This window comes from Aotus nancymaae, unplaced genomic scaffold (assembly GCF_030222135.1).
Source record: "Aotus nancymaae isolate 86718 unplaced genomic scaffold, 86718_ANA_hifiasm-v0.15.2.pri h1tg000059l, whole genome shotgun sequence".
Classification (NCBI taxonomy): Eukaryota; Metazoa; Chordata; class Mammalia; order Primates; family Aotidae; genus Aotus; species Aotus nancymaae.
Genome location: NW_026988473.1, coordinates 40071833 through 40099523, shown reverse-complemented (window position 1 = coordinate 40099523; position 27691 = coordinate 40071833). Strand labels below are relative to the sequence as shown.

The window sequence follows — 27691 nt, the reverse complement described above, 5'->3', positions numbered from 1 at the left end:
TTCTAACTTGGTGACTTGTGATGAGCCACTTCACCTCTTGGTGCCTCAGCTCCCTAATCCATGATCATCATAATTCCTGATTTATAAGGATGTTCATCAGTTTTTTTTTTTAAGGAGAAAAGTTGAAGCCCAGTTTGCTTCAGGCCACTATATGGTCTTTTTAAGGTGAAATCTATGTTCATTCTCTTTATGGATATTATATTCTAATACCGTGTCCTTCCACAGTGAATTTCTCCTTTAACTGGGCAGCAGTATGACTTGAGGACCTTTAAAAACTGCTGTTCCTGATTCAGTAGGTCTAGGGAAAACTTAGGCATCTTTATTTTTCTAAAGCTTCAAGGAATGTCCATGTGTAGTCAGAACTGCAAATCACTGCCATGTGATATATTGCCACAGCACACTACCACTGCTGTGTGGCATCTAATTTAAACTTTGCTATAAACCTACGCAATAAGCAGGTTTTGCCATTACCTTCAACTTATAGATAAGGAGACTAAAACTAAGGGATTGACCAAATGTACATAGCTAATCAGTGTACAAACTGGGGCTTATACCTGGGTCATTTAACTCAAAAACTTGTGCTCTTTCCATGTTGTTGTAGAGAACAAGATTGATTTAAAATAATAATAATAATAATAAGGTCTTCATATGCATTACTTCCTCCTTTTTCCTGCAGTGGCTACTTTGGTCTCTATTTTCGTCCCATAGGTTACTTTGCCAAGAGCTTTCACTAGAAGCCCTCTCCTGTCTTTATCTCTTCCCTGAACACTACCTTCAGCTTAATCTTTAACCATTATGTGCAGTTCATTAAGTAACTCTTTTGTTTAAACTGACCAATATTTGTCCTGTTTACCAACTGTATTAGTCCAGTCTCATGCTGCTAATAGACATACTCAAGACTGGGTAATTTATAAAGGAAAGAGGTTTAATTGACTCACAGTTCAATGTGGCTGGGGAGGCCTGAGGAAACTTACAATCACTGTGGAAGGGGAGGCAAACACATCCTCCTTCACACAATGGCAGGAGAGAGAATGAGAGCTGACCCAAGGGGGAAGCCCCTTATAAAACCATGAGATCTCGTGAGAACTTACTATCACAAGAATAGCATGGAGGAAACTGCCCCCATGATTCAATTACCTTCTACAGGGCCCTTCCAACAACATGTGGGGATATGGGAACTACAATTCAGATGAGACTTGGGTGGGGACACAGCCAAACCATATCACCATCTGTAGTGGGTTGAATGGTGGTCCCTAAAATGACATGTCCTCATCCTAACCTATGGAATCTGTGAGTGTGACCTTATTTGGAAAAAGGGTCTTTGTAGATGTAATTAAGTTAAGGAATTTCACATGAGGTCATCCTGGATTATCTGGGCAGGCCCTAAATCCAATGATAAGTGTCCTTGTAAAAGACAGACGACACAGACCTTAGAAGAAAAGACCACACAAAGACAGAGGCAAAGATGGGAGTTTTACAGCCACAACCCAAGGAACGCCTGGAGCCACCAGAAAGCAGGAAGAGGCAAGGGAGCATTCTCCCCATAACCTGCAGAGGGAACATGGTCCTGCTGACACTTCAATTTCAGACTTCTGAGAGAATAAGTTTCTGTTGTTGTAAGCCACCCGGTGTGTGGTCATTTGTTACAGCAGCCTTTGGAAACTAATACACCAGCTCATTACCTCTTTTTGACTTTCAGGGTCCATGACATCTGTGGCTTCCCTGCTAATCCAGTCCTGGTCTTGCAACCCTCTGCCCATCTGGTTGTTCCTTCACTACCTCCTCCCTGGGAACCTAGGTCTCCTTGTGTGCTTTCGCTTATGTTGCTTCCTTATCAAAAAGAAGACATGCCCTTTCAACACAACTCCCCTTCAGAAGGGAACTGGCTTTTGAGGTGGAGTGATACTGAGGGAGGAGATGAGATCTGGATGTGGTGGTGGGGTGGGCAGGGCGCTCTTTGCCAGTGAGTTCCTTGACATGTTTTCTAATTTTTTTAACCGGCCTAAACTCTTCCTTTTGTTGCCTGCATTAAAGAGCATGTCTAAGACCCACTACTTGCACAAGTCTTGCTACATTCTTGGGTGTCATCCATAAAGTATGTTCGACTAGTTGACCTCTTAACTTTCCTAGGTCTCGTGTAGAAGATATGGTGAAATCTACCCATGCAAACATTTTTCTTGAGCCCTTACCAAGTGCCAAACACTGCCTCAAAGCTGGGGCCATAGCAGTGAGATAGATGTGGTGGCTGACTTCACAGAATAGAGTCTTTCTGTTTTGATAAATACTGTGCTTATCTAGCTGGACTTGACTAAGGTCACACAGTTACTAAGTGGATGGCCAGGATTCAAATCTACTTCTGTCTCACTGCAAAGTTGCTTTCCACCACATCATGTGTATCAGTTTGGGTCCTAACGAGAAACAGAGAACGTGTTCCAATGGAATAACTGAGGGAGAATTTAGTGAAAGATGATTTACAAGGAAGCAGGGAGGGTTAAAGAAAACCCAACAAGGAATGGTACTGTGTCCCAATGCTAGCAACAGCGAGGAACCAATTCTCCTCCTAGGTCTAAAGGGTTGAGGTGAGGAGGTGGTGCCCTTGGGTTGAGGAATAGCAATCTCACAGCAGGGATTCAGGGGAATAAAGACCCTAACCTCATACTCCTCCCCTGCTTCAATTTCCTGCTGGTGACCCTTATCATCAAGGTAGGTGATAGGTCAAGGAGGACAAGGTAGACTGGGTGATGCAGGCCTTACAGGTCAGCTGTGGAGTCACAAAAAGGGATACAGAGAGTGGAAAGTGGATCTGGAGGGGCAAATGAAAAATGTGCCTGTAATCCAGCACTTGGGAGGCTGACACAGGTGATCGCTTGAGTTCAGGAGTTCGAGACCAGCCTGGGCAACATGACAAAACCCTGTTTCTACAAAACAAAATAAAACAAAATAGCCAGGCATAATGGTAAGCGTCTGTAGTTCCAGCCACTTGGGAGGCTGAGGTGGGAGCTTAAACCCGGGAGGTGGAGGTTGCAATGAGCCAAGATTGTGCCACTGCCCTCCAGCCTGGGTGACAGAGCAACATCATGTCTCACAAAAGAAAGACAAAAGGAAAATTCTCAACATACTAGTGTTTCCCAAACTTTACTCCTTCAGATACTATTTTCATTAATTTACCATATCCCATGTTTACTATACAGTCAACTGTACTTAATATTTTATGAAATTTTCCTCTTTTTTTTTTTGAGACAGAGTTTTGCTCTTGTTGCCCAGGCTAGAGTGCAGTGGTAGAATCTTGGCTCATTGCAACCTCCGCCTCCCAGGTTCAGGCAATTCTTCTGCCTCAGTCTCCTGAGTAGCTGGGATTACAAGCATGCACCACCACGCCTGGCTAATTTTTTGTATTTTTAGTAGAGACGGGGTTTCTCCATGTTGGTGAGGCTAGTGTTGAACTCATAACCTCAGGTGATTCGTCCGCCTCGGCCTCCCAAAGTGCTGGGTTTACAGGTGTGAGCCACCACACTGGCCTCCTTTCTTTTTTAAACTTTATTAAATGTACTACTAGTAACAGGTACTAATAAATGTATTAATAGTAATTAAGGTAATATTTCACAACCTTAAATAGAAGAAAACCATAAAAATAAATCTAATAAAAGCAAGTTTGCTAAATTTTAAAACCTAAAATTTAACAATGATTATAAATGATAATGAATCTTATGATGTCCTTCACAGACTGGTCCCTACCCGCCTCTCTAGTCTCCCCTCCCCGGCCCCTGCCCCTGCCTCATGCTCCCATCCCTCCATTTCAAGCATATTGGTTTTTGGCCCTTCAAAACCAGCCATACTTCTACCTACCACAGTTTACATAGGTTATTCCTTTGGTATAGATCAGTGAGAGGACATACCCAGGAGTGCTAGGGAACCTGAAGAATTCAGCAAATACAGTGCTATCCGCTAAAAACAAGAAGAATTATGCTTTCCTGAAAAAGATTTTGGAATTATACAGGTATTACTCATGATTTTGTCATTGATCTGGATATCCAGGTCCTTGTTGTGGCACCAAAGTTTAATCCCAAAATCTTAAATAATATATTTAATAAATGTGTGACTCAGATTCTCCATCTATAAAATAAAAACAATTAGCATGGGGGTAAGAAATGTGGGCACATGTGCAAATGACTCTCTGCCCCCACAGCTTTCAGAAGAAGAAAAAATCACTGTCAAGAACATGATAAATATACTAAAACAGCTACCTAAACTGTTGAATGCAATTCATGGTTGTATTTGTTACGTGAGAGCAGAAAATTACAATATTTTCTTTCAGACACCTACCTTTACCAAATCCAACATTTCATGTACCCAACCAGATATCTTAGTCATGCTATTGTTATTTAAAGCTCTTTAAAAAAACATTATCCAGCATTCATATGTATGAATAAATGGGATACATGGGGAACACGTATGGCCACTTTAGATGCTATTTAACATCTGTTCTCTTTTTTTCTATAATAGTGACCTCTACTTTCCTTGGGGACAGTACCTCCTCCCCTACTCTCAGACATGTGGGGAGACAGAGCCCACTCGGCTTCATTCCCAGAGCCACGGTGACAGTCGAGAGGTTTAATCAGAACTAAGGAGATACAGCTGGAGACTTCTGCTTGCAATTATGCTCTTGAATCTAGGAGGATGCACTTGATAGCTTCAATCATCCATTTTCCCCTATTTCTCCACCTTACTGTATGCCCTGAAGAAAATTGGTCTGCACAGTATAAGTTCCCTCTAGCTTCTGGTTGAATTTAGACAATGAAGAGTATGAGGAGGAGTACAGCCTTTGGGTCATCCTGCAGGGTCTGAGAGATAGACCGACATGAAGGAAAGTAGAGCCGAGGTTCGGAGAGGGACTGGGTCGTGGCCCCATTGGCTGACTGCCTGATTCTGGTCATGCCCAAAACTACTATATACACTGATTCTTTAGTTACATCAGCCAGGACATTTCCTTTTTTTGTTTTTCAAGACATTTTAAGTCGGGGCTTCAAACACTTTGAAACAAAGTCTTAATGAAGGTATAACTAAAAATATAACTCTGGCCAGGCGCGGTGGCTCACGCCTGTAATCCCAGCACTTTAGGAGACTGAGGCAGGCAGATCACAAGGTCAAGAGATCGAGACCATCCTGGCCAACATGGTGAACCCATCTCTACTAAAAATACAAAAATTAGCTGGGCATGGTGGCGTGCACTTGTAGTCCCAGCTACTCGGGAGGCTGAGGCAGGAGAATTGCTTGAACCCGGGAGGCGGAGGTTGCAATGAGCTGAGATCATGCCACTGCATTCCAGCCTGGCGCCTGGTGAAGGAGCAAGACTCTGTCTCAAAAAAATATATATATATATGTAACTCTGAAGTGAAGATGCATGGATCCGTGATCCTGAGGACTCTAAATCTGACCTAAATACCGTTCCAGTCTCCATAAGGCCCCATCCTACAGCAGATCCTGTTTTGAAATTTCTCTGAGATTCTGTCTCTCTTGTACATGATGTGTAGCCTTAGAATATTCACCATCTTTACTCAAGTCAACATGAGTCAGTCTCTGCTCCTTGGAGCAAAATGAATGTAATGAAACAGTCCCCATCTTACAGATAGGGAAATGGAGGCCAAGATATATAAAGAGACTTCATCAAAGGCAAACCTGAACGTGGCAGGCAGGTCTTTGGCCAAGGATCTTTCCATGCTACCTCCGTTTCCTTATGTCCCCTTTCCCTTCTTTCCTATGCTTTCCCCTTCCCCTTTGCCCTGAATTTTTGTGGTCTGGTTGTTCTAGTAGCCTAGGTCTTGTCACATTATCTCAGCACCTGGATAAGAAGGTTCCAGCTGTCAGAGAAGGAAAGGCATGGACTTGTTTTTCTCTGAGTTTCCTTCTATTTCTGTACACTCGTTTTGGCATTCAGCATGTGCTACCCTATGAAAGTTTGGGGGATGTTTTATAATGTTGCTTAACTTTATTTAGCTTCCCAAGTATTTATGACTGCCTTCAAGACAAGAGTGAGTTTGGCTGGTATCTGATTCATCTTGAAAAAACCTATAGTGCCTAACACAGTATCTGGCTCACATTAGATAATCAGTAAATATCCATTGACAAGATCGACTAAAAGAATCTTACATTAGGCAAAACGCTGGCTAAGCTGCTGTAACAAAATTACAGTGGCTCCAACATGACAGAAGTTTATTTTTCTCTCACTGCCCAGAGGTGTGCAGACAGTCCAGGGTGGGTAGGCAGCCCTGTTCTATGAAGTCATCCAAGGACTCCTTGCTCTGCTCTCCTATAGGGTGTCTTTCTTCTCATGGTCAGAGCTTGTTCACCAGTACGTTCACATTCTGGCCTCAGGAAAAGAGGAAAGGGAAAGTGAAGGGAAAAAAGGTAACTTCTGTATAAAGATGTGCTTCAAATCTCATTGGGTAAATCATTGTCACGTGGTCATGCTAGCTAGCAAGTGATATTAGGAAATATAAAATCTTAAAGGGCAGCCACATGTTCTAATAAACCTATGGACCATATTGCTAAAAGAAAGGCAAGGATAGGCATGGTGGCTCATACCTGTAACCCTAGTACTTTGGGAGGCTGAGGCAGGAGTATGGCTTAAAGCCAGGATTTCAAGACCTGCCTGGCCAACATGGCAAGATCCTGTCTCTACAGAAAATTTTTAAAAATTGGTTGGCCATGGTGGTGCACACCTGTGGTCCTAGCTACTCGGGAGACTGAGGCAGGAGGATCACTTGAGCCCAGGAGGTCAAGGCATGATAATGTCACTGTACTCCAACCTGGGTGACAAAGAAAGACCCTGTCTCAAAAAAAAAAAAAAAAAAAAAGAAAAGAAAAAGAAAAAGTAAGAGTGATGAGAGATAAGGAGCTATTTGACTCTGGTCAAAACTAAAAGACTGATGATACCAAGTGGGTGGAAATATTACATAAAATGATACATCTATCTTAGAGAATTCTTTGATCATAGTAATTAAAGCATATGTCCAAGAGTGGCTGGGCATGGTGGCTCACACCTATAATCCCAACACTTTGGGAGTCCAAGGTGGGCGGATCACCTGAAGTCAAGAGTTCAAGACTAGCCTGGCCAATATGGCAAAACCTGACTCTACTAAAAATACAAAAATTAGCCAGGTATGTTGGCGCATGCCTGTAATCCCAGCTATTCAGGAGGCTGAGGCAGGAGAAAAGCTTGAACCTGGGAGGTGGAGGTCGTTGCGAGCCAAGATTGTGTCATGGCACTCCAGCCTGGGCAACAGAGCGGGACCCCAGCTCAAGAAAAAAAATACATCCAAGAGTAATGAAAATGTGCCTGCAGAAAGACTGGTCCAAAAATGTTCATAGGAGCCTTATTCATAATAACGAAAAGGTGGAAACAAACCAAATGTCCATCAACAGGAGAATGTTTAAACATGTTGTGGGACATTCATACTGGAATACTGGAAGGCTACTCAATAATAAAAAGAATGAATACCTGATACATGAAACAACCAAGGCTGATTTACTCATTTGGCACAGTGGGCATGGTTCTGGGGCCTGTGAAAATAAACATTTAGGTGGAGGAAAATGTTTTATTATATTGTCAGATTCATCTTTATAGGTATATAGTCATAGACATAATTTTTGATTCTATAAATGTGGTGTGTGTGTGTGTGTGTGTGTGTGTGTGTGTATAAAATGAAGGGGCTCATGAAGTGCTTAGGGCCCACAGAAATCATAATGCAGCCCTACAAACAAATAAATATCTTAAAATATGTATTAAGCGAAAAACCTGGGACACAAAAGAGTACATGCTGTATTCTTAAATAAAATTCTAGAACAGGCAAAACTAATCTATGTTGTTAGTGACCAGAAAGTGGTTGCCTCTGGGGTGGGAGGGATTGTGAAGAAAGGAATGAAGGCACTTTCAAGGATGGCAGACATGCTCTATATCTTGTTTTTGGTGGCGGCTACCTAAGGGTATATACAATTTTATAAAATCATGGAACAGAACCTTTAGGATCTATACATTTTATTGTCTATTAATTATGCCACAATTTTCAACAAAGGGAGAGAATAGACACTAGGGTACAGAGAATAATTTATGTGACAGATTTGATAAATGAATTACTAGGACAATGTTTGCTGTCAAGGTTTAACCTTGCATTTTCATAGAAAAGCTTTAGGAACTCAAAGGGAAGAGCCCAGGCACTGAGACAGGCCAGTGGGGAATGAACCACACTGCTCTGTATCAATGAAGCTTTTTGATTGCAAACAACAGAATATATCTGGTAAACTTATACTGTACAGGAATTTATCAGAAGACTAACAGGAAGTACTACTGTGAATACTCTGTGTATTCACAACAGTCTCTGAAAACAGGCAGGAATTAAGGAAGGAAAACCAGACAAGATCAGACCATTAGATGGCTGGTGGATCATATGACGCTGTCACCTTATACCCTTGCCCCACCCAACCCACATCTATCTCAGGCCTTTACCGCATCTTTTCATTACTCCTCCAAAACTGAAAAACCTATGTGGGAACCTCTGGTTGACTGAGCCTAGGCAAAGCCTACATATAATAACTACCAAGGAGATGGAAGAGGGAATGTGTTTCATTGGCTTCTAGATGGGAGATGGGGCCCCCAAATGACCAATGTTCCCAACACAACCTGAACAATCTGAATTTTCAGATTTCTGCTTGTCATTCTAACCTCTGTTCAGGACTTCCAAGACCCAGGATAGGCCCAGTATAGATAGCTATGTTCCAAACCACTGATCTGGGCTTTGAAGTGAAGCCTGAATCAGGGGTGTGGAAGGTCACCGGGGGTTCAACCATCTAGGAGACCAAAGTAGGCCAGTTCTTGGGCAGGGAGACCGGTTATACTGTGGAGATATGATGAGAGCTTGAATTACATGGGAGAAACATTTCTAAGGCAGATGGGATAACAGGACTTGATGAATCAGTAGTGTGGAAAGGCTAGAAAAAAGAAGAAGTCAAAGAGATAGTCTGATTTCTGACTTGACAGGGTGGAAGGAGGTGTGTTTGTGTGTGTGTGTGTGTGTGTGTGTGTGTGTGTGGACAGTGACACCTAAGAGAGGCTAGGAATAGGTTTGTTTTATTCCTGTTTGGGGTGGTTGGCGTGGTTGGGTGGGCAGGGTTGTTTTTGATACGGTTAATTTGAGATGATAGCCAATATACAATTGATATTCCCGTCTAGGGGGCCATTGAAAATCAAGTCTGGGAAGTCTATTAGCTGGGGCCTGGGTGAGCTGAACCCAGCAGGTGAGAAAAAACGCGGGGAGAGGGTCCTGCAGATTCCTGACTTAGGAAAGGTCTCGGCTCTGCACACGTGCTCTCGGGGTCACCTTTCCTGCACCGGTACGAGTCCCGGGACTTCGTCCCCCAGGTCCCGCCCTGTGGGCGGGGCGAGGCAGCGTCGCCGCGAGGCCACCCGGAAGACCGAGCCCGGTAGGCGCTGGCCCCGCCCCCTCCAAACCCCGGGGTCGAACAGGGAAGGTGGGATGCTCTGATGGCCGGGCCTGCGGCGGCGGCGGCGGCTGCGCTGGTGACCGCCCTGCTCCTGCTGCGGCGTGAGGACCCGGGGCCGGGGGCTGGCCCTAGGTAACGCCTCCGCCTCAGGGACCGAGCTGGGCCCGTACTCGTGGCTGGGCCAGGGATACCGTGGGGGATGCCCTGTGGTGCCAGTAGCTTGTGGCACCTGGGCGCACCCTCCAGCTCGGGCCACTTCGGATGGGTCGGCTGGCTCAGGTGCGGGGATGGCCCAGCAGCCGCGCCCTGCACGTGACTCAGCACTTTCCCCTGGGCCGGGACTGCGGAGAATAACAGTATCCTCCTCCCGAACAGATAAACAGCCCTTGTTCCTCGGGGAAGGACCGGCAGTCCCCTGACACCTTAAGACCGGCAACTGTCCATGTTATTTCCCCAGCATGGCCGAAACAGAAGCACTGTCGAAGCTTCGGGAAGACTTCAGGATGCAGAATAAATCCGTCTTTATTTTGGGCGCCAGCGGAGAAACCGGCAGAGTGCTCTTAAAGGAAATCCTGGAGCAGGCCCTGTTTTCCAAAGTCACGCTCATTGGCAGGAGGAAGCTCACCTTCGAGGAGGAAGCTTATAAAAATGTGGTGGGTATTTGAGCTGGGACTCAAACGGACCCCTAATGATTCTGCGAGGTGAACATATTTCATGCCTAAAAGCTGAACACTGCTTTGCCAGTGGTGGGGGTAGCGAGAGGCCGTCAAAACTTGGCCGAGAGTGGTCTGTGAGAGTCCCTCCCGGAAGTCCGACTCCTGGATTGTAGCCCATGTGTGCCTTCCTCCCTCTCATTGTGTGGCCTCAGGCAAAGCCCTTCTCTCCATCTGCAGCCCTATAGAGCTGGGTCCGGGTTGTAATGTGGGTGGGGGCTGCTGAGAGAGAAGAGCACTGTTTTCGGGGTCCTACAAGCTGGCTTCTAGAGGCAATCTTGACAATTTTCTCTGTCACTTTGCTGATTTTGTCAACCTGTGCACTTCACACTAATGTCAGGAATCCTGAAACTGCTTTGCAGAGTGAGAAAGATCTGTGGCAGTGAAAGGTGGGGTTATTCATTTACAAGAATAACCTTGCCCTGCCTGACTTCCCAGGCTTGTGTCTGGAAATGGAATAGTCCCTTCTTTCAAAGTTACACTTTGTGTGTGTGTGTGTGTGTGTGTGTGTGTGTGTGTGAGAGAGAGAGAGAGAGAGAGAGAGATGGAGTCTTGCTCTGTTCCCCAGGCTGGAGTGTAGTGGCATGATGTCGGCTCACTGCAACTTCTGCCTTTCGGGTTCAAGCGATTCTCCTGCCTCAGTTTCCCGAGTAGCTGGGACTGCAGGCATGCGTGCGCCATTGCGCCCAGCTAATTTTTGTATTTTTAGAAAAGACAAGAGTTCACCAGGTTTGCCAGGTTGATCTCAAACTCCTGACCTCAGATGATGCTCTCGCTTCAGCCTCCCAAAGTGCTGAAATTACAGGCATGAGCCACCGCACCCAGCCCCAGTTGTTACACTTTCATAATTATAGAAATGATATACCAGACTTCTGTATGGTCATGATTCCCTAAATATCAGAAGCCTGAGTTTCTTGGAGATTCTGTTCTTTAATTAAAGGGAATTATCTGTGAACTGCAAGAAATTAATATAGTATGATCCCAAGATACCACAACTACAGAATTTGGCCCCACAGGTTTCATAGGAAGAACATTTCAAATAACAAGCCATCTTGCAAATAAATGTTCTTAATTCTCGCAGGTCTGTGTTGAGGTGTGAATGCCTTTGGTCCATCAGGACTTGTCTATTTAAAACAGACATCTTTGATCAGGCTGAGGCAGGTAATATGTTCTTACCGGCTTCATTGTTTGTGTCAGATATTCAGAATAATTAGAAACTGAAATTGAAGGCTGGGCACTGTGGTTCATGCCAGTAATCCCAGCACTTTGGGAGGCCCAAGGCAGACGGCTCTCTCGAGGTTAAGAGTTCAAGACCACCCTGGCAAACGTGGTGAAACCCCGTCTCTACTAAAAATACAAAAATTAGCTGGGCATGATGGCATGTGCCTGTAATCTCAGTTACTCAAGAGGCTGAGGCTTGAGAATCATTTGACCCGAGAGATGGAGGTTGCAGTGAGCAGAAATTGTGCCACTGCACTCCAGCCTAGGTGATAGAGCGAGACTCCATCTTAAAAAAAAGACAGAAACTGAAATTGAAATCCGTGCTTTGAGTGTCCAGTTTTGGTGGCACATCTTTTGACTAGGTACTTTGTGAAACTATTTTTCTTTAGTGTATGCAGTATCAAAAAAATTCTTTTCAGAGTTGATGGTAAGGATGGAAACTAACATTTTATCTGAATTCCTGGGTGACAGAAATTTATCATGCTTTCTTTTTTAAGTTATACAGCAAATTTACAAGGTTAGGTGGAGGTTCTTAATCTTCTGTGTGCATGAGAATTAAGGTGGGTGCTTGTTAAAAATGCAGACTAAAAAAAAAAAAAAAAAAGAAGAAGATAATCACTTGTTATCCGAGGAAGTAGGCCCTCACCAGACACTGAATCTGCCAGCACCTTGATCTTGGACTTCTCATTCTCCAGAACTGTGAAGAATAAGTGCTTGCTGCTTAAACCAAAAACAACAACAACAACAACAACAAAAACGCAGACTGATTCAGAACTATTGGTGTGGGATGTAGAAATATGCCCTTCTATCAAGCACTCCCTGACTAATTATAATGCAAATGGTTCATGGATTGGACTGAAGGAAAGATTATACTGTAATGTGTATACTGTAATGTGTGTAAAAATTATACATTTTACAACTGAAAAAAAAAGCTGTAGTGTATCATGAATAACTTCCCACAATTACATGTCTAGTGAGTAGCAAGCCCAAGATTTGAAGCCAGGTCTTCTTTAAGATGCCAGACACCGTCCCTTGCCCTCACATCATACCTCAATGGTCTCCTTCCTGGTAAGCTACACACAGGTCTTTTATTTTTCCAGAGAGAGATTATAATTGAACCTGGCTTCAGAAATCTGGACCACCCCTAGACCAGTTATATGAGTTAAATGGACTGTGGACATACGTGTGTATTGTTGATTTTCAATTGAGGTTCATTGCTTTTTGGTTGGAGAAAAGGAATTTGTACAATTTGATGATGTTAAGTGGACAGGCCTATCAGTAATGTTCTGTAACAGTCTTTAAATCTAGAGGGAGTTTTTGGTCTGTTGTTTAAGTACATGAAACTACATATAACTGTGTCCTTGCCTAGAATCAAGAAGTGGTGGACTTTGAAAAGTTGGATGACTACGCTTCTGCCTTTCAAGGTCATGATGTTGGATTCTGTTGCCTGGGTACCACCAGAGCGAAAGCCGGCGCGGTAAGGAAGGCATTTGCTCTTTTCCCTTTTTGCTGGCCAGTAATATTAAGGATTCTTTTCCTGCTCACTCTTTTTCTTTGGGCCTGTTGCAATGCTTAAATGTGAATAAGCCCTTATTGTTTAAAATTCTGTATGCTGCACTAACCTTTGCTATCCTTTCAATAGTGCTGTTAAGTTCATCTTTCAAAGTAATCCTTGAGTTCAGGCCCCAGTGCTGGAAACACTGTAAATATTTACATGATTTTGCCTATTATGAATATCGCTATCACTACATCCCCTGAGTAAGGCAAACCATGATGTCTGAGTAAAACTAATTGGTTTATGCTATTAACAGTCAGCTTTTCTTTTCTCTTAAAAAATGTTTTAAATTTGAAATGTTCTTGAGCGATTTGCTTTAACCTATTCATGTCAAGCTTTAAATTTCTGTGATAGAACATCAAAACACAGGCAAGATTCAACCAGCCTCCAGCGATGACTCAGTCCTCAGCAATGATTCAACCCCAGTGATGATTCAGTCTTTACTGACGCAAAACTCTTTTAATACACATTTTATTTTCTTTTTAATAGTGTTCTAAATTGAGTCAGCTCCTGTCCAGAAGTCATAGTTTACTACATAGTTAGAAGTCAGAGTTTACTACATGGATTCTGGTCAAATGTTAATGCAGGTACATCTTATTCAATTTATTCCTTGACTTTAGTTTATCGCTCTGGCAGAATTTACTTGCTGGAGCTGAACAGACCTGCACGTTCTGCACATATATCCCAGAACTTAAAGTAAAATAAAAAATATACAATAATGAATACATAAAACAGAAGAAAGTGAAAAAAGTAAATAAATAAAGTTGGTTAGCCCTGGCACAGTGGCTCATGCCTGTGATCCCAGCAAAAAATTTATAAAAAAACAACAAAAAATATATAATATACATATAGTATATATGTATAGTATATATAAATTTATAAATTATACACACACACACACACACACACACACACACACACACACACACACGACTCTGTCATGGGAACTCTCTTTAGGTTTATAAGCCAGGCCCTTTCACCTGAATTATTAAGGGAGCATATAGTGCAGAATTATTCATTTATACCAACCGAGTAGTTAGATTCAGATGTATTTCTTTGGGCCTCCTTGTGATGCAAATCATAATTCTATGTATGCTTTCAATCAAGATGTATTTCCATATCTTCTGTGGTTCTGCATCTCTACCCTGTATTTGGAACACAGCTGGGGTTTGAGCTCTGTGATGGGAACTATGGATTATAGAGAAGTTTGACTCTTCCAGGAATTGGCACATTACCTCTCCTAGAAAAGGTCATTCTGCCTAACAGTCTTTTCTGTCCCAGGCACAGTCACAAGTGGTGTGCCCTCCAAAAGCATTGAAAAACTTTTGTTCCAGGACACTGCAGGTTTGTCTCAAGTGCCAACCTGGTATGGTGGTGAGTCAGCAAAACAAAACGCTGCATTAGGCATATAAGGGTTGATTTTCATGACATAAGGCAAATCTCATTATAGAGTGTGCCAGGGAAAAGTCTAAACTGCTTTTTGTGTTCAAATTACTTGCTGGTTTTCTGGGTACCGTGGTCCTAGATAACCTTCACCTTGCTTTAGTGAATAACTTGTTGCTAGTGAAGATTGAAATAGCCTTCAAAAACAAGATCGGTATTGTCCTGGAGTGGAGCACAAAAACTTAAAGATGTCAGTGAGAATAGTTCATTTCCCCTTATTTGTATCAAGAGAAGGATTTGATTAGTGAATTCAAAGTGGTTCGATGTGGTTTCGCCTTTCCATTTGTCTCCTCACCTGGTAGGAGTAGGCTCCAGAAGTCCAGATTCCTGCATTCTGTTGAGTGGATGATGTCATTAATGTGATTAATGTCGCCACTGTAACATTTATTAGGCTTCCTTAGAATCTCATGGCTTCTGATTCTAATGTTCTGTTCTTCTAATTCAGAAGTTTGCACTACAGCCTGTGGGCCAGATACAGCCTGCCACCTGTTTTTGTACAGCCTATGAGCTAAGAATGCCTTTATATTTTTAAATGGTTAAAAAATTCAAAAGAATTAATGTCATACCACGTAAAAATGTAAAAACTTCAAATTTTAGTCTTTATATATAAAGTGGTGTTGGGACACAGCCATGCTCATTACTTTATCAGTGGCCGCTTTTGTGCTATTAATATAATGGTAGAGCTATATAGTTGGAATGGAGGCCTGCAAAGCTAAAAATAGTTACTGTCTGATCCTTTACAGGAAAAGTTTGCCCACCCTTGTTCTAATCTCTGTTGTTTTATTTGATGTCTAGGAGAGGGCTTGTAAAGTGGCGAGGTCCTAGCTGGTTCAAGGGACCCAGATCACAGGCCCTGTTTGGACGCCAAGTAGCTATGGAGCCTGGAGTTTGCTGATTAGCTTTTAGAGGCCACTGCCTCCTTGTCTGTCAGAGCGACATGACCAGTGAACCCGCCTTCCTACTGCAAAATTCTTAAACATTTCTCTCTTTTTTTTTTGAGACAGAGTCTCATTCTGTCACCCAGGCTGGAGTGCAGTGGTGTGATTTCAGCTCACTGCAGCAGTGCGATTTTGGTCACTGCAGCCTCGACCTACCCAGCTCAAGCAATTCTCCCACTTTAGCCTCCCAAGCTGCTGGGACCACAGGCACATGCCACCACTGCCAGCTAATTTTTGTGTTCTTTTGTAGAGACGGTTTCACCATGCTTCCCAGATTGGTCTTAAACTCCTGAGCTCAAGTGATCTGCTTGCCTCAGCCTCCCAAAATGCTGGGATTACCATGAGCCACCGTACTGGCCTGCATAATTCTTTGACTCTATGAAACACAGAAGAATGCCCCAAATGGAAAACTTTTTTTGAGAACATATAGATTGACCCAGGAATCCTCGGAATCTGCTTCATTTTATTTATCCAGAGTTCTTTCCCTAACCAAGATCTTTCTCCTACCACTGAACATCAAATATAGAGATGCCCTCCAGGACACAAACAAAAGGTGCCTCAGATTATACCATTTGGTGTCCATCAGCATCTTTGTTTTCTGGTCTAATTTATAGGTTGGATTGAAAAGGGAGTGAAGAGAAAGAACCTGAAGCAGAAATATGGCCAAGTGGGACAAAAGTGAGACAGAATGATAGATGTACCTTCTTGGAAAAAGATCCCCACGATTTACTTTTTTAGTAAATTAATTAATTTTTTAGAGACAGGATCTCACTGTATTGCCAAGGCTAGACTCAAATTCCTGGGATCCAGCAATCTTCCTGCCTCAGCCTCCTGAGTAGCTGGAACCACAGACCATCGTGCCTGGCCCCATGACCTTCTTGAGTCGTTTAGATGTGCTTACTTGTGTTATCAGTCAGCACTGAAATACTATACCTTGTTAGGATGAGTTGTTGTTCTTAAGCCAGAGTGTTGCTTCTAGTTTTCAGGCACTGGTAAGGAAGATTAGAAGAAATATTTAGTAGCTTTGGATTTTAGTAAGACTTAAGTGTAGTTGGAGAATTTGTTGCCTTTGATGTTTGTGGAGCCTATGAGGATATTTCTACTGAGTGTGGTATACTGTGTTTATTCTTTTTGAGAGGGTGCTGGGAAAGGACTTTATAGTGGAAACTTATTTAATTAATTCCCTTTTCTAGAAGGGACTTGGGTTCCTAGCTTAGAGTAAGACACACTGGCTTGTGAAGACACAATGACATCTGGACTTAATACTCTCAGAAGAAATGTCTGTCTTTTCTCTTGCCACATGGTTAGGGAAACTAAGTTCGGTTTTTCCAAAAATTGTGTTTCTGAGATATGAAGTAGCTTGTTTTAGTTTTTCTGTTGTTTTTTAATCGAGCTATTGGAGAACAATAAAGGGTATGAATAAGATTTTAAAGATTGTTCCTTTCATCTGTAAGTAGAATCTTCCTCACTCCAAAGAAAATTGGTGTGTGTTGATATCTCCTAGTCAGTCACCAGGACCCATGCTTCAGTTTGATATTTAAGTCTTTGAAAGTTGTTGACCCTTTTGCCTTTGAGTTTCATTCACCAACTAAAAGGCCACGCCATCAGGGTGACGGAAGTGAAATTCAAAATTTAGTGGGCTTGGAAAAACGCATATTTATAAGCAGCTTGAAGGCTCAGAGGATTTGTGAAATCGTTTTGGATTAACAGCCATTGATTGCTAATAAAACAATATTTAGCTTTGTCCAGAGAACAGCAATGGAGAAAGGTATGGGCACCTTGTCAACAGGCCCCATTGAGCAGGGATGATGGGCTAAGTGTGGGGGTCTCTGCAGCAGCGTGGGTGCTCGTCCTTCAAGGAGTGGTTGTCAGTTGTTAGCGAGGCTGTTGAAAGGAAGGACGCCAGAGTCTGATGGCTGGGGTGGTATTGATGTGCCTTAGCTGACTAATCAGATTGAAAAAGTCTCATGGTATTTATGTCGCTTTAATTTTCATCAAACAATTGGAGACGACAGCACTCTATTAAGGAGAAGTTGATCCAGAACGAAAGCCAAATAAATTAGGGTCTCAGTTTAATCAAATTATCCTTTTACTGGCTCTGGATTAAATGAGAGAGACAGCGTCGGTTCAGAGACTTGTGATTGGCTGAATCTTTCCCTTATTTTTAAAGAAGCAGATGAAAGAAAAAGTATTTTGACAGAGACAACTATACTAATCCTTCCCATCAATCGTGCTAAAAACAACAAAAAAACTGTATGTCTTTCACTAGTCAGCTGTGTCATTTTGTTGTGAATAACTAACCTGTCGTTAAAATCAGAGTTCTGGTGAACTGGCGTGAGGGGAAGATATAGATGTGGAAGAAAAATTTAGTGTTTTAGAATTTTTCTATGTAGTTTTGGGCTGTTTCTTGGCACACTTTCAGCACATCTAAAGTCTCAATCTGGAGAATGGCTCTGAGGATAAACACCTCTCTCAGGATGTGCTGAGTATGAAAATTGGTTTGCTTTACACTGATTTTAAAAGCAGTAGCATGAATTTGAGTCTGTATGTAGACAGCTTGGCAAGTCTGTTGTTTAGAATTCGGTGTCAAAGTATACAACACAAAAGGAGATGGTGATGACTCATGGGTTAAAAGGTAAGTTAATATTACCCATAAACTAAGGTAGAAAAAGTAAGGCAGAAAAATAACAGAGTCCTCCAGGTGGTGGATATAGCTACAAATGTACTTGTGAGTGATGGGAAAGGAGAATGAGGAAGGCTTTTAGGGTAATGGTAATGTTCTATTTCTTGATCTAGGAACTGGTGACAGAGCATGTTCAGTTTATGAAAATTTTTTGAGCTCTATACTTACGTTTACTTTTGTGATATACTTCCATACAAAGTTAGAAAATCCGCATGGGCCTATTGTTTTAAAATTGAATTCTGTATTAGTTTCCTATTGCTGCTTTAAGAAATTCCTCAAATTTAGCAGCTTACGACAACACAAATTTATCATCTTAGAAGTCTGACATGGGTTTCCTTGAGATAAAATCAAGGTGTTGACAGAGCTGCATTCCTTTCTGGGGGGCTGTAGGAGAGAAACCATTTCCAAACCTTTTTCAGCTTCTAGAGGGCCCCCCACCATTCCTTGGCCTGTGGTCCCCCTCCCATCCTCAAGGCCAGCAATGTGGTAGCCAAGCCCTTCTTATGTTACATCACTCTAACCTCCTTTTCTGTTTCCCTCTTTTACTTTTAAGGGCCCTTGTGATTACACTGGGCCCACGTGGATAATTCAGACTAACCTCTCTATTTCAAGGTCAGCTGATTAGCACCCTAATTCTAAACGCTGAATTTCGAAAACACTGAATTTCTCTTCCACATCTATTTCTTCCCCTCATGCTGGTTCACTAGAACTCTGATTTTAATAACGGGTTTGTTTCTCACAACAAAATTGCACAGTTGATAGTGAAATAAATTCAGGGTTTTTTTTGTTGTTGTTCTTTTAGCATGATTCATCTTGCTTCTGCGTAAATGCCATCTATGATGGAATTCCCCATTGTCATGTAACCTAACATATTCACAAAGATTAGGACGTGGACATCTTTGAGGGGCCATTATTGTTCCTACCCTTATTACGGATTAGTCATTTTCATCAGTGAGAGAGAGTAGGGGATAAGAAGGAACATGGGTACAGTGAAAAGAGCACTGCTCAGAGTCCAGAATCTGCACTCTGCTGTCAGCTCTCCCACTTCCCAGCTGGCAGCCCTACCACTGGACCTTGGTTTCCATCTACATCATGAGGGGACTGGATGTGATATTTCCTAAGGTCCCTTCTAACATTCCATTAAAGATACATATCACCATACCAAATAGAACATTTAGAATCAGTTACTACTACAGAGCAAATTTTCAAATAAAAAATCAGGCCAGGCATGGTGGCTCATGCCTGTAATCCCAGCACTTCGGAAGGCCGAGGCATGCAGATCACCTGAGGTCAGGAGTTCAAGGCCAGCCTGGCTAATATGGTGAAACCCTGCCTCTACTAAAATACGAAAATTAACCGGTCACGGTGTTGCACGCCTATAATCCCATCTACTCAGGAGGCTGAGGCAGGAGAATCGCTTGCAGGAGAATTGCTTGAACCCAGGAAGCAGAGGCTGTGGTGAGCGGATATCACGCTACTGCACTCCAGCCTGCATGACAGAGCAAGAATTCATCTCAAAAAAAAGAAAAAAAAATAATTATTTGGGCAGTAATCCAGTCTTCAGATTTGGAATTCCTACTACTCTAAGACCTGATTCTATGATTGTGACTACCTATGAAGTTCAGCTTCAATAGACTTTAGACTTCACTTCAGCTGTCTTGGGTTTGAGGATGCCAGAATTTATGGTGGTCTCAAGAGACTGTTACTCTATGGAATTCCCTTTTCTGGGTAATGGTGCATGTCTTTCAGTTAGGCCCTGGAAATGAGTCTATATTCTGTTATTTGTGTCATTCTCTACCCTTCTCCTTTTATTGCCACTTAGTTCTGTTTTTTCCAACTGGATTTACCTTTTCTCTGCTTTCATTGGATTTTTGTTCATTCGTTCTTGGAGCATTTACCATATGCCAGACATGTACTGATGCTCAGAGATGAATTAAGAAAAAAGACCCAGCCACTACCCTTCACTGGATTGAATCTAGACTGAGTGTCTCCAAACATTTTTGATTATAGACCCACTAATAAAAAAATTTGAGGATGCATTCCTTACTAATGTGTGAGGTACAGAAAAATTGGGAATTAAATAGACTTTGTTCTCTTAGTTTCTGGGGAGTATCCTCACCCACACTCAGAGACCCTACCACGTGAGAATCAACACAGAACAAAAAAAAAAAGAGAAAACATAGAAGAGTGTAAGTTGTAAAGTTATTAAGACAAAGAAAAAAAATGTGTGGCTTAAAAATAATTTCTCAGCCTGATCTTATTGTTCCCTTAGTTCTTTGCAGATTTGTTTGGTGCCTGTGTTTCAATGTCATCCTCCTTGTTTCTTTATTGCAGTCCAGCCTTGCTGCTAAAGCTGGTATGTCTATCCGGAGGACCAGACCTGGAGCCTTTCCCAAGGTCTAAGCCTGAGTTTCACATATTGCTTGGACGCATTTTATTTAGATCTCCATCTCTCCAGGCCTCCCAGCCTGCTACCCAAGCCAAGTAGTAATCTTTAAGATGAACTTGCTGCTTTTTGGAAATAACTCACGTCCTTTTCCCCCTCAGGAGGGATTTGTTCGGGTTGACCGAGATTATGTGCTGAGGTCTGCAGAGCTGGCAAAAGCTGGAGGGTGCAAACATTTCAACTTGCTATCCTCTAAAGGAGCTGATAAGTCAAGCAGTTTTTTATATCTACAAGTTAAGGTTTGTGCATGTTTCTGTCTTTCATACACTTTAAAAAACCCTAGCTATTTGGCGGTACTAAAGAATACAAAATACCATATAATACGAAAAACATCAAATACATTATATTATGCATTTTTATGGCTACAGGACTGCAGGAATGTATTTAGTAAACAGGAATGATTTGAAAGATAATTTCCAATGTCTTCCTCTCTATTAATTATCTAGCAACAAACGGAATGAGATATGGCATCTCCAGCCTTGACTGTCAGGATGGCAACTTAGCATTGTAAGAGACTTGGAGGCAGTGATTCTTAAACTTTTCCATCAGTTTCCCTAATGGCTGAGAGGAAAGAAGAGCTTTTATTTGTCTGGAGATTTGAAGACATCTATATCCCAAAGCAATATTCTGGTTACAAGTTCAACTGTTTCTTTCTGTCTTTTTTTTTTTTTTTTTGAGACAGGTTCCCAAGCTGGAGTTTAATGGCATGATCTTGGCTTACTGCAACCTCTGCCTTCTGGAGGATCAAGTGATCCTCCCATCTCAACCCCCCAAGTAGCTGGGACTACAGGCACAAGCCACCATGTCTGGCTAATTTTTGTATTTTTGGTAGAGATGGGGTTTCACCATATTGCCTAGGCTGTTGTCAAACTCTTGAGTTCAAGCAATCCACCCATCTCAGCCTCCCCAAGTGTTGGGATTACAGGCATGAGCCACTGCACCTGGCCTCAACTTTATTAAAAGTCTTATTTTATCTTTCAAAAATTTATGCACATTTTGCTATTCTTAGTACTATACATATCCCTGTTTATTTTAATTTAAAAGGTTTCTATTAACTAACCTTTGAGTTAAGTTGATGCTGCCGGAAGATAAGGCAAGGCTTTGTCTTTGTGTGCCTCCCAGTGTACCCCAAGTGCCCACAGTTTAAGAAGCAGAGCCACAGAGGTCATTCAGCCAGACTTTTCCTAAGTGAAGTCCTTTTATAGAAGTTCATCTCGCTTCTGCTTAAATACCTCCAGCATTAGAGTTTACTATCTCATTAGCCAACTTTTTCTATTTTTGGTCAGATCCACTTGTCCAAAAGTCTTTACCTTGAAGTGAAATTTATTGCTAAGTAAATGCTAATTGTTATCAGTTCTGCCTTTTAAAATAACAAAAACAAGTCCAATCTTTCTTTTGCATTGTAGTTTTTAAGACATTTGGAGATTATGGCCTCCTTAACTGTATGTTTCCCAGGCATAATACCTTTAAGTCCTTGCACCATTCTTTATGGGTTCCTATGTCTAGCTCCTTCATGATAACAATTAGCATTTACATAGCAATAAATATTCATTAGGAACGTTTATTCTACTCAATGAAGTTTCAGTTGCATTCACTCATGGTGGGCCAGCTCTGGGGGCCTGGATCAATCGTATGCTTTATGGGCACTCTGCTGGTGCTGTGGGGAGATGTGTCGGGGTGTGGAGCCCAGAGCACTAGATGGGCCCTATCCTCTGTTCGCAGGGTTTATAAGCTTTGGTTTCCTCATCTGTTCAGGATGAAGGTACACTTTCCAGACATGTGATATTTTATTATTGGGTATCATCCTTGACCTCAAGGAGTTTATAATCTGCCTGTATTGGGGGATCCCCAGAGACACCCCCAAGTTTGGGAGTTCACTGGAAGGTTTCATAGGACTCAGCCTATAGTCATACTCACAGCTACAACTTATTATATTGAAAGGATATACAGCAACATCAGCAAAGGGAAAAGGTGTGTGGGGTGAAGTCTGGAAGAAAGTAGGTACAAGCCTGCAAGAGGCCGCTCCCAATAGAGCTTGCACAGGATATGCTTAATATTTCCAGCAATGAATGTTTTCTGCCAGAGAAACTCATCTGAGCCTAGGAATGCAGGTTATGGGAGCCAGTTACATAGGCACATTGGCCTAGCAAAATTGCAGCCCTCCAGAAGAAAAGCAAGTTTTCAGTATAAACCACATTGTTTGTACAGAGAGTTTAGGCATAGTACATTACTCTTATCAGATAGGGAATGGTGGGAACACACCCAAAATCCAAGTTTGCAAGCACAAGCCAGGGGCCAACCTTGCAACAGGCCTTTCTAAGGATAGCAGTCTCAGCCTGCTATGATATCCCTTTTATCCACACTGCTAATAGAGACTAAACACATCTTCTAAAAGGCTAAGAAACGTGTGTCCACATAAAAACTAGTGTATGACTATTCATAGCAGTATTATTTATAATGGCCAAAGAGTGGGAACAAACTAGATGGCCATCAACTGATGAATAGATGAATAAAATGTGATATATTCATGCAGTGAATGTTATTCAGCTATAAAAAGAAATGATACACACTACAACATGGGTAAACCTTGAAAATATTATACTAAGTGTAAGGGGCCAGTCACAAAAGGCCACATATTATATGATTCCATTCATATGAAATGTCCAGAAGAGGCAGATCTATAGAGATAGAAGGTAGACTAGTGGTTGACTAGGTCCCCAGAGGGCGGGGTATGGGGAGTCACTGCTAATGATATGGGATTTCTTTTCAGGGTGATGAAATATTTTAAAACTTAGATTGTGATGAAGGTTGCACAGTTCTGTATCTATTCTAAAAACCACCTATTAAAAAAAAAAAGAATGGCTGAGCATGGTGGGCTCACGCCTGTAATCCCAGCACTTTGGGAGGCCCAGGTGGTTGGATCACTTGAAATCAGGAGTTCAAGACCAGCCTGGCCAACATGGTGAAACCTCATCACTACTAAAAATACAAAAATTAGCTGGGCATGATGGTGGGTACCTGTAATCCCAGCTACTCAAGAGGCTGAGGCGGGAGAATTGCTTGAACCCAGGAGGTCAAGGTTGCAGTGAGCCAAGATGGTGCCATTGTACTCCAGCCTGGGTGACAGAGTGAGATTTTGTTACAAAAATAAATAAATTCAAAACAATAAAAATAAAAAAAATTTTAAAGAAGAAAAAGATATTTTAAAATAGGTATATGAGTCTATGATGTGACAGGTTATGTGCCAATTGAGTGGTACACACACGCAGAGAAGGAGTGGATCACTGTGTGACTGGTAGTTCACAGGCCTTTGAACATGCCTGTGGTCTGAGCTCCTCAAGCATTTTGTTTCCAGAGATGCCTGCCATGAAAATTCATGCTTTAACAAATTAGATTTAAAGCATCATCTAGATGTAATCTGTCTGTCTTAAAATTTTGTGGGGTTTAAGAAGTGAGTAATATGGTGGGTCTATGAGTTTTCTGACTCGCTCGAACTACCTATAAACCAATAAAAGGTTAGTGTCTGCTAGCATGCAACATGAATTCTGGACTAAAGGGAGGATTTTCTTTTTTGATTGTACTAACTGAATCTGTTTTAATATCAATAAAGCGAGAGGACTGACTATGCAGCCATTCATTCATTTAGTGGATCTTTTAAATGCACTACTACATATCAAGATTAAATGATCTCTTCCTTAAAATCCCAAACTCCTTGGAACCTAAAATTCTTGATATTTTGAGTATTGAAACCTGCAAAAGCAGATTACCTTCAAAACCGCAAATTATTCTCTCTTAAACTTCACACAAGTGAGTTGGTCTTGATTAAATACTAAAAATGTGCTTTCTCTGAATAGGGAGAAGTGGAAGCCAGGGTTGAAGAATTAAAATTTGATCGTTACTCTGTATTTAGGCCTGGGTAAGTATAGTATTTATACTGTCTGAGAGTATGCCACTGTTAGTTAATCCCTAGATGCTAGAAGGCTGACAGATGAACTATCTAAGATATGAAAGACATTGGCTAGAGGTGGATTGCTTCTCTGAAGGACACACCTTTTTGCTTAGAAAGAAAAGAGTAGATGGTGGCCCACTTCAGAATAGTCTGGAACTTCCTGGACAGCATTTGCTGCCTTCTTAAATCCTCTTCATGCGCCAAATAAAACCTTAAATCTACTGTATTAATCTGCCCTGGTTGCCGTAACAGAATACCACACAGATTGGGTAGCTTCAACAACAGATATTTATTTTCACATGGTCTGGAGATTGGAAGTCCAAGATCAAGGTGCCCACAGGGTTGATATCTGGTGAAGCCTCTTTTCCTGGCTGGCAGATAGGTGGCCTTCTGGTAGTGTCCTCACATGGCCTTCTTTATGTACGCAGAGAGAGAGAGAGACCTTTGATGTCTTTTCCTCTTATGAGGACCCCAGTCCCATCACACTAGTCCTGTTCCATCCTTAAGACCTCATTTAATCTTAATTACTTCTCTTAATGCCTTATCTTCAAAGATAGACACATTGGGGTTAGGGCTTCAGCATTAGAGTTTTGAGGGGAAACAGTTTGGTCCACAATGCCCACTGTGGTCTCAGTGCAATTTACCACCTCATCCTCTGCTTTTCTTTCTGTTTTTTTTAAGAGTTCTGTTATGTGATAGGCAAGAATCTCGCCCAGGTGAATGGTTCGTTAGAAAGTTCTTTGGCTCCTTACCAGCATCTTGGGCTAGTGGGCATTCTGTGCCTGTGGTGACTGTGGTTAGAGCAATGCTGAACAATGCAGTGAGACCAAGCGACAAGAAGATGGAACTGCTGGAGAACAAGGCCATCCACGATCTGGGGAAAGCGGATGGCTCTCTCAAGCCGTGACCACACTGGAGTAATGGTTTTTACTGTCAACTTTAACACCCATCACCAAATCGGTAATTTCAGGGTCTAAAAAAAGTCAGCATGTTTTAACTTTGTTGTTTTACTATTCTCAGGCATCCATTCCAATCAAGAAATGATGGTGCTCTGCATCAGTGGTTCAGAGCCTGTCATACATATAGATCACCCAGGGAGCTTTGGAAAAATGAAGATTTGTAAGCCCTATCTCAAACTTGAGTCAAAATTTCTGGGAGTGTGGGCACAATAATGTGTAATTTCCTTGTTTATACTTCCCCTGATGCCACTGGTTCTGATGCCACTGGTTGGGAAGCCTGCTTTGAAATGATTGTCTACAGAGTCACAGCAACAGTGAAAATCTTATGACCATGCATATGGGCTCTGCTCTAAAATTGTTGACATTCATCTCTCTGAATTACAAAAGTGCTAATTAACTACATGTAACTTGTGAGTAAACATTGTGCCTTTACTACTTCTTTATGTAATAGAAGTTATATACCTAAGAATACATGTGGAAGATTAAATAAAGGAATAAAGATAAATGGACAACTCTTGGGTACCTCTTAGATTGTTTGAAAATGCCCATGTAATGGCCAGGCGCGGTGGCTCACACCTGTAATCCCAGCACTTTGGGAGGCCGAGGCAAGTGGATCACAAGGTCAAGAGATCGAGACCATCCTGGCCAACATGGTGAAACTCTATCTTTACTAAAAATACAAAAAAAATTAGCCAGACATGGTGGCACGTGCCTGTGGTCCCAGCTACTCGGGAGGCTGAGGTGGAAGAATCACTTGATCCCAGGAGGAGGAGGCTGCAGTGAGCCAAACTGCGCCACTGCACTCCAGCCTGGTGACAGAGCAAGACTCCGTCTAAAAAAAAAAAAAAAAAGAAAATGCCCATGTAGTAGTGGTGATATGCAGCATTTCAGCCTGTGGGGTGATATGCTTACTAAGTACCAGGCTTTACATGTGTTATCTGTGCTTTAACCCTCCTTATAAGCTATCCTTACAAAGTTATACTATCATGATCTTCATGTCTTAGATGGGGAAATGGGAAATGAGGCTCACTGTGGTTAAATGCCTTGCTCAAGAGTCCAAAGCTGAAGAACTGAAGCTAAGAAATGACAGAGTCAGGATTCTAACCCAGGTCTGCCTGATCCCATAGATCTCACAGATCATGTTTTTAACCACCCTGCAAGATCACTCTGTTTCTTTATATTTCCAGGTAGTTTCAGTTAATTGTTACTACATGTTGTGGATGAACAAAACTGAAACATTTGGGTTTCTCCTTCGTTCTAGTGATTAACCACAAAATGTTCACATAGCCAGTAAAATTCTATGCCACCAAACTTTAAAGTGCTCATGCTGCTGCACTTTAAAAATTAAGACAAAGAAAGATGCAGAAGAAAGGGTCAAAGCCAAGAGGAGCACACATTGCTAATTTCCATCATGGAACAAAAGGTGTTGGTGAAACTTAACATCTATACCAGGGAAGCAAAGTGATTTGAGTGATTCAAGTTTTCCAGGGCCTACAGTATGCCAAGTACATTTCAAGCTTCAGTATACACTGGAGGATAAAGGCCATGCCCTTTACTTTGGGGTGTATATCCTTAGAAGGGAGTAGACATTCACAATGTCAGTCACCCAGAAAATAGGCATATTATTTAGGGCAGGGTGGAATCTTGAAATGTGAGCTTTAGAAGGAAATGGAATTATCTTCCTCCTGCCAGGTGGGGTTCCCTGGGAGTTGGACTTTGAAGAGCCTAGATGTGTGGTTTTGGTGGTGAAAAAGCATGAGCTGAGGATATGCTGAGGCCTCTGGGCTCTGAAAGCAGCTAAACCCAGTGGCCTGTTTTAAGTTATTCTCCTTACATTATTTCCTTACAAACCTTCGAGCAGGTTTTATTCAACATGTTATTATGGTCTCAGTAGTGATGTGGGATGAGGAAGGGTCTGTGTTCACCTTGGGAATAGAGAGAAAAGCAGCCCTCTGTTGAGCTCTGCATTGTGGTGAGATATGCACTTACTAAGGAACAAGACTCTTGGCCAGTCCTCCACACTGAGTGTTAACTTGTTTTATTGTCAGCAATGAATGGACTGAGTGTTCCATTTAGTACTAAGGGATTCAGGAAGTTTTCCACCACATTTTACACAGACAGAAAAAGTTTATGCTGGAAGGATGAAGGGAAAAGTTGGATTGGCCCAGGTAATCAAAAGTGTTTCATTCATTAATGCATTCAGCAAATGCTTATTCAGTGCCTCCTAGCAACCATTGAGCACATAGGCACTGCGGGATGCATCCATGAACAATGACTCCAACTCAA

At 42.1% G+C, this 27691-nt stretch overlaps 1 protein-coding gene across 3 annotated transcripts in view; it reads left to right on the top strand.

Moving 5' to 3' along the window:
- Window positions 1-25917, top strand: part of HTATIP2 (HIV-1 Tat interactive protein 2) — a 41252-nt gene extending 15335 nt beyond the window's left edge. The window contains exons 1-7 of one of the 3 annotated variants that reach the window (XM_012456492.2): window positions 9539-9630; window positions 9956-10151; window positions 12802-12909; window positions 20599-20736; window positions 24352-24413; window positions 25128-25363; window positions 25467-25917. In XM_012456492.2, coding sequence (XP_012311915.2) covers window positions 9539-9630; window positions 9956-10151; window positions 12802-12909; window positions 20599-20736; window positions 24352-24413; window positions 25128-25353 — 822 coding nt within the window. In that variant the 3' untranslated portion in view covers window positions 25354-25363; window positions 25467-25917. Of the gene's footprint in view, window positions 1-9441; window positions 9631-9873; window positions 10152-12801; window positions 12910-20598; window positions 20737-24351; window positions 24414-25127 lie in introns of those variants that run through there. The other 2 variants (XM_012456491.2, XM_064365107.1) reach the window with 2 other exon arrangements.
- Window positions 25918-27691: the final 1774 nt, after the last annotated feature.